The sequence below is a fragment of the Atta colombica genome, unplaced genomic scaffold, assembly GCF_001594045.1.
Source record: "Atta colombica isolate Treedump-2 unplaced genomic scaffold, Acol1.0 scaffold261, whole genome shotgun sequence".
NCBI classification, from domain to species: domain Eukaryota; kingdom Metazoa; phylum Arthropoda; class Insecta; order Hymenoptera; family Formicidae; genus Atta; species Atta colombica.
Genome location: NW_017259361.1, coordinates 877,168 through 885,653, shown reverse-complemented (window position 1 = coordinate 885,653; position 8,486 = coordinate 877,168). Strand labels below are relative to the sequence as shown.

The 8,486-nt window shown below is 30.7% G+C and overlaps 2 protein-coding genes across 3 annotated transcripts in view; one reads left to right on the top strand and one right to left on the bottom strand.

Moving 5' to 3' along the window:
• The window catches only part of LOC108689168 (E3 ubiquitin-protein ligase TRIM33-like), a 6,026-nt gene extending 5,090 nt beyond the window's left edge, over positions 1 to 936 (bottom strand). For both annotated transcript variants that reach the window (XM_018195820.1, XM_018195821.1), the window contains exons 1-2: positions 466 to 936; positions 40 to 269 (exon numbers count right to left, since the gene is read on the bottom strand). In XM_018195820.1, coding sequence (XP_018051309.1) covers positions 40 to 269; positions 466 to 820 — 585 coding nt within the window. In that variant the 5' untranslated portion in view covers positions 821 to 936. The remainder of the gene's footprint in view (positions 1 to 39; positions 270 to 465) is intronic.
• A 2,502-nt stretch (positions 937 to 3,438) lies between these two features.
• LOC108689169 (40S ribosomal protein SA) lies at positions 3,439 to 6,054 on the top strand. Its single transcript, XM_018195822.1, has 6 exons — positions 3,439 to 3,513; positions 4,330 to 4,492; positions 4,575 to 4,786; positions 4,968 to 5,255; positions 5,431 to 5,655; positions 5,907 to 6,054. Exons 2-6 carry the CDS (start codon positions 4,360 to 4,362, stop codon positions 5,982 to 5,984), a joined length of 936 nt encoding a protein of 311 aa, XP_018051311.1. The 5' UTR covers positions 3,439 to 3,513; positions 4,330 to 4,359; the 3' UTR covers positions 5,985 to 6,054.
• The last annotated feature ends 2,432 nt before the right edge of the window (positions 6,055 to 8,486 follow it).

The window sequence follows — 8,486 nt, the reverse complement described above, 5'->3', positions numbered from 1 at the left end:
ATATATATCTTTCATTTTATAAGAATTTATTATAATTACCATAACACAATTTTCACAAATAAATTCTTCACATTCCATACACCAACTAGTAGCAATAATGTTATCATGACAGCTAGTGCATTTTTTTTCTTCCTCAGCTTCCTTAGCTTCATCATCCAATCCTAAATCACTTTCTTCCTCTAATAATTTTGACAGAAATCTATTTTCAATCAAATTTTCCACGTGGCTGGTTACGTTGCAAACATGACATATAATCACATTACTTTCTACTGCAAAAAATAACATCAATATAAATATAAAATAAATTTAATGTAAAATTATAATAAAAATATAGTAGAAACCAGTATTACTGTATTTAATAATCAAATATTACTGTATTTAATAATTTAATATTGATGGATATACATCAACTTTTCTAAAGGTCATTAAGAATAAAAAAAAAGAAGTTACATATATTTTACATACATAGGATATCTACATCGACTGATGTATTATGATCGCTGATTTTATTATTAACACACATTATGCAAGCTGCATGTAAGCACTCCAGAAGCTTTGCGTCCTCACCCATTGTGAACACTTTATTACAAAAAACGCATTTTGAAAGAAATGCACGGATCTCACTTTCTTGACTTTCAGTAGTACATTCAATACGTTGATCGTTGCAGTCTTCCTCAATACAAATTGCATCTTGCACTTGAGATTGTTGTGTATCTTGCTTAGAAATATTTTGCTCCGAAGGTTCCTCCTTCACTACTACAGGTAGTACTACGGGTAACGTTGACATCCCCACCACTAATTCATTACTTTGATTTTCCATGGTTAATGGAAATTCGAAGATACAATTTCTTCACTCTTTTCAAAAAATAGCTTACGTTATAACTTGTGGCAAAAGATTTCTCTCGAATAGTGTAGCGGGTACGGCGCCATGGCAGCCATTTTAATTAATGAATACACATCACAAACTTCTGTAGATGTTTATTATGATTCAATAATATCGAATATTTTTCAAAGGAAGAACATCGAATATAAAATTCTGAATAAAAACTCGACTAGAGATTATTAAATTATTTATTTTTAACTTTCATCAATATTTTTAATTTTAAAGGCTTTGAGTACATACATATATACAGACAAAACTTAAGGCTCCTGCACACAGGACTGGACAGGATGTTGATGCTTGCCGCGGAAATTAGCCCAAAGTCCTGTATTCATGGTGCTAAGAACTCTGTCCGAATTCTAAATTCTCGGACCGAGAAATGTGTAATCGATCAACTTGCCGTTTTTTTCGTAAAAATTACATGTTGATACATATTCCTGAATCCAAGAATTCGAACCGAGTTCTAGCATTGAGGACACAATTAGAGCCATTCCATACAATTTGCATAGCCGCAAAACCATATGTATAAAGAAAATTATCCAATGGTATTTTACGTTTGTCTTTACGATAGAAATATGAATTGCCCTTATACTTTACCATGCAAGCTGTGTACGTTAAGGTAAATTTTCACAAGTTGACATTGCTTCACAAGTTGCTGGCTTTCAACGACAAAAAGGATCAAATGATCAAAATGGATGCTAATATTTGTCAATTTTGACTACTTGATCCTTTTTGTCGCTAACAGAAGAGAGAAGCCTGAGAACAGCCATTTAAGGCACCGGGATTTAGCTGTTATTTTATTTTGAAACGCCTCTATGGTCGGTACTCATAATCGAGTCTTATTTCAAGATTTAAGTAATATCTTAAGACGCTAATGCAGCCTTCTGATTGGTTCATGACTTCTTAAGACTTAAGATGTCTTGAATATAAGACCTGACTACGAATACCGGCCTATGTCCACAAAATGTGGACATTGAACTATGTAGCCAATCCATGATCCGATCGATAATGTCCACGATTTTCTCACTATGTCCACGAATTTCTCTCTGTTAGGGCTACGTTCCAAAGCTTTCCGAAGAAAATTTACTCAAAATATATAGTACACGTAATGTATACTATAGCATATAGAGTATAGCATATAGAATAAAATCTTCCTCAGAGAGGAAGTTTTGGAACGTAGCTTAGATAAACAAAGCAAAGCACAATAAGAAACAGGGAACAGAGAATAATGCCCGTATTCAGACCTTGCACTTAACGCTTTCTTAAATTTATTTTTAGATGCTCAGCAGCAATGAAATAATTCGCAGAGTATCTAAAGATAAATTTAAGGAAGTCTTAAATATAAGGCTTGACTATGAACGAATATAAGAATTTCAACCTAGAAATAATGTATTGTGGAATACATAGTTTCTGATAGGTTGAAGGTTCTTACAAGCGTCGACAGATTAGTTGAGTTCAGCAGAACGTTTACTTTGCACTGTTGAAAGTTTTCTTCGCGCTGATTGGATTATGCATTTAAATTAAGAAGAATGGTCCAATCTCCAAAAGAAGAGAATCATAAAACAGTTATAAAACTGTTGCATTCTGCTGAATGCAGCCATTGATTGTTCATCTTTGTCATAAAAATTTACCTACTTTTACATGTAACAACCCGAATCGAACAAATCTTACCAAATTTACATCACTGGCCTAGTCACTAGTTTCCACCGAAGGTTTAATCGGAATTAGGCTGTTTTCCAGTTAGAACACAGGGACATTACACTGTGTAAAGTACTTGTTGGAATACAGTTTAGTTTCATAGTGTAACACCAGAATACATTGCAGTCTTCTATTCTTATAATTATATATTATATATTCTATATATATATAATTATAAGAATAGAATATATAATTATATATATATTCTATATATAATTATATATTCTATTCTTATAATTATATTTAGCGTATCAATAATAGATTTACATGATTTTTATTTAGACTTAAGTTATAATTTTTTCAGAAATAATTTTTGAAGATTTTATCGCAAAATAAGTACTATCAAATAACTTTTTGTAAAAGTTGATAACATTGACATTTTGCGCTCACGCTCGTACTGAGCTTTTTACTATGTCGAGCAGTGTAACACTATGTTATAATTGAAACACCTTGTGTAAGACACAATGTTGCACTATATAGCTGTGTTTTGGAAAACTCAGAATGTCTTCAGAATGTAAGAATCAACCAACTACAGTCGAATATTCCCCTGTTACAGTCGAACGACAGGGGAATGCTCGACTATAGTTGGTTGGTTCTTACTTTCTCATTTTGATCTGGATTAAACTTTCGGTGGAAACTAGGCTCATAATCCGTGCAGTTACCATTCGAGTATTTTATTATCTAAAAAATCACTTTCCTCTAATCTTAAATATAATTAATATTTTTTAATACTTTCCCTTGATGGTCAGAAGATTGATCATCTTTTCTATATTATTTATTTCTATTATTTATTTATTTCTATTTATTTATTTTAAAAAATAACAACTATTTTGATTCACGATGCTTGCAATTTGCGCAGACGCAGGACGCATAGTTGTGCAACTTCCTTTTCTGTTGGAGTCTCCCAACGAAGTCTCCTAGTGGCATCCCATAACGTAAGTTTTATCGCAAATTGTAATTCTGCTTTGTATTTCTATAACATTTAAACAACTAATTTTGAAACAGATAATCATGTTCATTCATAACACAGGTATTTCTTTCATAAATAAAATGTGCTTTAATGATAATTTTTTGGTTTGAAAAAAAATGTATCTCCCATGCACGTGGCATGCTTTATAATTTTCAATACGTTGCACATGATTTTGGACTTAAATCTTTGCATTTTGTCATTTTAGATAGTAAGAAAATTGGAATATTAAGCAGTTTCGAAAACTGTTTATATAAATCTGAAATTACTTACGATTTTGAGGTTACTTCTAGTTTTATTATATTTTGGTTGCCTTCGATGCTTTCAATGTTTCTATCCTTATTTTGCAAGTTTTGCTTAAAATATGTGAGCAATCAAATTGAACACAGTCTCTTTTTTTTATAAATTTTTATATAGATTTTTATAGATATCTATTAAATAAGATAAATGATAAATAATGGCCTATTGTATTTAATTTGTATGTTTGATGCTTATAAAATAACATTTTTCTAAATTGAGTTGATTTCATATAACTCCAAATTATTTAAAACTTATTATATTTAAAAAAAACTTGTATAAGTTTTAGAATTGAATTATTAAGAAAAAGTTTATGTTACTTCTATGCAAAAATAATAATAAATATAATAAAATTATACTTGATCTCTTTACCTTATATAATTATAGTGAAAATAAAAAAATAAATAGTTGTCTTTAGCTCTTATTTAATATGTAGCAATATATTCTCCTATTTTTAATAATTAATAAAAATAAAACCCTATTTTAGGTTGACTCGTAATTCAACCACAACGTTAAAATGTCAGGAGGTTTAGACGTATTAGCCCTCAAAGAAGACGATGTTACTAAAATGTTGGCTGCTGGCACCCATCTTGGTGCTGAAAACGTCAACTTTCAGATGGAACAGTACGTCTATAAGAAAAGAGTTGATGGCAAGTAATATATGCTTTAAACATAACTTTTATTTTTTAGTATATAAATTATAATTACCACGCTTTTTTTTTACAATTACAGGTGCTGGTGTAAATGTCATCAATCTTCGCCACACTTGGGAAAAGTTATTGCTCGCAGCTCGTGCCATTGTTGCCATTGAACATCCTAGTGAAGTTTTTGTCATCAGCTGCCGTCATTCGGGTCAAAGAGCCGTCTTGAAATTTGCAGCTCATACTGGTGCCACTCCTATCGCTGGACGTTTCACTCCAGGTGCATTCACCAATCAAATTCAGGTGACAAAAATAATGAATACCCTTTAATTTAATTTTTTAGTACAAAGATCAAAGTGATGAAACATTTTATTCCAGAATTTATACTTGTTGATTTCATTGGCTTAATCTTTTCTGATTTTGTTGTAATATTGTTAGATATGTCAACAAACAATTCAGCATAGTGATCAACTTTTGTTTCTAGGCTGCCTTTCGTGAACCACGCCTGCTGATCGTTACGGATCCATCTACTGACCATCAACCTATTACTGAGGCGAGCTATGTAAATATTCCAGTCATCGCTTTCTGTAATACTGATTCACCACTGCGCTTCGTAGACATTGCGATTCCGTGTAATACTAAGAGTTTACACACTGTTGGTTTGATGTGGTGGTTGCTCGCCAGAGAAGTATTGCGCCTGAGGGGATCTATCCCACGTGAGACCAAGTGGGATGTTGTGGTCGATCTCTTCTTCTACAGAGATCCCGAAGAGGTCTGTATCATCCGATTACTGCTTTCTATTTTAAGTTTATCATAATGATGAAAAAATAGAATCCAGAAACAAATCTGTTGGTTTTTTATGGCTTAATCTTTTCTGACAAACATGGAGCAAGTTCCTCGACCAATTTCTCTATAAATTGATAACGACTTACGAAACATCTTTCTAGGCAGAAAAAGAAGAACAGGCTGCGAAAGAAATTGCGCCGGCAAAGGAATTCACCGGTCCAGTGGAGACTGCTCCTGCTCCGGAACCTGGCTGGGTGAACGATGTTGAGTCTACCGCTGTGGCCACCGAGAACTGGGCTGACGATGTAGCCCCTCCAGCAGCTGCCGCTATTCCTGCAGCTAGCGCCACACAGTCATTCCAAACAAGTGGTGATTGGGCTGCCCAGGTAAGGACACATTCACACTTATTTCCAATTCATTAAATTTAATTAATTTATTTCTCTTTTGACTTATATAGCTCTGTGACTCATTCTTTTATATGTATTTATATAAAACATAAGAGAGTCAACACAAATGTTGTTTATCCTTGTTATTCATTGAATATCAATCAAGGATAATAGAATGACGTTTATCGACTATACATTAAAAAAAAAGCAGCCATTAATATCAACGCTCATTAATTGATGTTATCTGTTAGCCTCCAGAGGAGTGGTCAACGCCCGTGGCAACTGCTGCTACTCAAAGCTGGGGAGGTGCAAGCAGCGAAAAGTGGTAATTCTGTGCTTGCATTTCAAGGACGATGTACAATGTGTGTAACAAGATTTTGAAACAAACAGTACTACTATGTGCTCTTTTTCCTCATTTAATCCCTTACCAACATCCTATATTCAAAATTATAATACTCGCGAGCATTGAAGTGATTTTCTCTGCTAAGCGCAGTTGATAGGTGAAACATCAGCTATTTAATAAGCTTTTAATTACAAGTTAATTTGATAATTTGATCTATTATTTATTGTGCCTATCGCTTTTTTGATTCAAGTATAACTTAACGCATTCATTAACTTTAAAAGTTGTTCTTATTTTAAAACTTCGTTCGAAAGTCAATTTTGCCAGAGAAAAAATTGTTTCCCTAGCATAAAAAAGAAAATCGCATTACGCATTCCATATATGCATAAATTGTGGACATCCTGTATATTTGATTGTAGAATAATTTTATTAAGACTAAAAAAATGAAATATTAAAATACTATATTTAAACTTTACAGCTTCCAAGTTCGTTAAAATGTATTTAGAGCATTATAGGGGTACTCGTGCATAATGACATAATATATATATTTCAACTCCAAAGAATATATATCATATATGCAGACAATTTATTTTATTATATATATGTAGATAGTTTCTTTTATTACACATTAATGACATCGAAATGACACCTATATAATCATTTTTCGAAAAATAGATAAATGTCTATATTTATAGACAGAAATAAAATTTAGTTCTTCAAATGTTGAAATGGATAACTTTGCATTAGAATAATTAAAAATTGACTTAATCACATATAAATGAAATATTTTGCAATAATTCAATTCCAAAATATATCATTTAAGAATAATCTATCGACATCAATGGAAAATGTCAACTTTTTAAAAAATGTATCTTTTTTTGTTCTTAAAATTATGAACTAAGATTTTATTCAAATGACATACCTATAAAAGTTTATTTTCTTCCGAATATTTTTGAACATCTAACGTATTTGTGATTTGAGCAAATTCGGATAAAATTTATTATATATATCTAAACAAGAATATTAGAGTCCGACCGAAACTTTTGCTGAAATTGAACCGAAATACTTAGCTACATGGTAATTTCAATCAAAACTGAAACCAAAATTAGAAAATATGAATTCTGTAAGATATATCCATATATCATACATTTATATCATTTATTGAAACAATAATTAAATTGCGGCCGAAATTGAAAACTGAAAACAGAAATTTTAATTGTGCTAATTTTGGCCAAAGAATAGTACTTCTTCAAAAATATCATAATTCAATTATTGAAATAGGTCTTTTTTACTGCTACACACTTTCTAAAGTATACACAGTGCAATAAGAAATAGATCTAATAATTACACATATTTAAATTAATATTTATAAAGAGCTGTATGGTTTCAGTCGAAACTAACACGTAATGAATGTTCGTTTCCAGTTTTGGTAAGGACTCTAAAAAGTATACTTACAATATTTTTCATTGTCATTAAAAACATTTTTTCATAGATGCAATCAAAATTATGCATATTTATTACAAAAGTATAATAGAAAAAAATATACATTTTATGATCATCATTTATTTGTAAACTTTGAAATCAGAAGAAATATGATTCATAAATATAACTTTGGACTCATTTCAAAATGTCCTCTATGAGGAAAATTTTACTTGATATATAATTCAGTATATATATATATCACGTGTACTATATATATTTCGAATAAAATTTTCCTTGGAAACATTTTTTGGAATGTAGTATATAAAACATTAACTAAAATTTTTACTTAAATTGATTTCTAACTATCGTAATATATAACACATCAATTTCATTTGCTTAGATACTGTACTATATCCAAACGAAAAAAATTCCGAAATCAATGATTACAACGGAATATAAAGAGGAAGACCGTGTACAATAAAATTTTAGAAATCGAGTATCATCTCAAGTTATGGAAGTACTCTTCACTGCACATTAATTAATTATATCTATTAATTATATAATCATAATATATATGAAAAATAAATGAATCTTTTATTACAGCGAGAGCCTTAAAAATTTCAGAGAAGTCGGAACACTAAAACCTATCTATTTTAGTATATACCAGTTTAGGCTGTAATTTTTTTGTACATAAGTTTCATGTATTCATGTTATTAACTTCATCCTCTTTATGAAATATTATTTCATAGCAATATCATTTTTTAAAGTAATAAAAATATAAGTATGCCATTTGGTTTTTTCTTTTAATATTCCAACTTCTAAGAAATTTTAATTATCATAAAAATAAAACTTCGCTCCCGTAAGAAACCGGCCTGAAATATAATACTGATAAAAGTTAGAAGATAAATCGCGGGTTATCTCTGTGTCAATATCTATTGTTGAAATATTAACGTTTCGTGAACGATGCAGTTTACTTCATTAGGACAAGATGCAACCTAATACTGGTCTGTTCGTATAATGTAAATTTACGAAATATTGGCATTCTAGGAATGAAATAGAAACACGGAGA

What these genes read in the sequence shown, in the direction of transcription:
- LOC108689169 (XM_018195822.1), top strand. Translation starts at nt 4,360, where the DNA reads ATGTCAGGAGGTTTAGACGTATTAGCCCTCAAAGAAGACGATGTTACT. An exon ending in CTATAAGAAAAGAGTTGATG is followed by an intron (nt 4,493 to 4,574) that starts GCAAGTAATATA and finishes TTACAATTACAG; the next exon opens with GTGCTGGTGTAAATGTCATC. An exon ending in GTGGTGATTGGGCTGCCCAG is followed by an intron (nt 5,656 to 5,906) that starts GTAAGGACACAT and finishes GTTATCTGTTAG; the next exon opens with CCTCCAGAGGAGTGGTCAAC.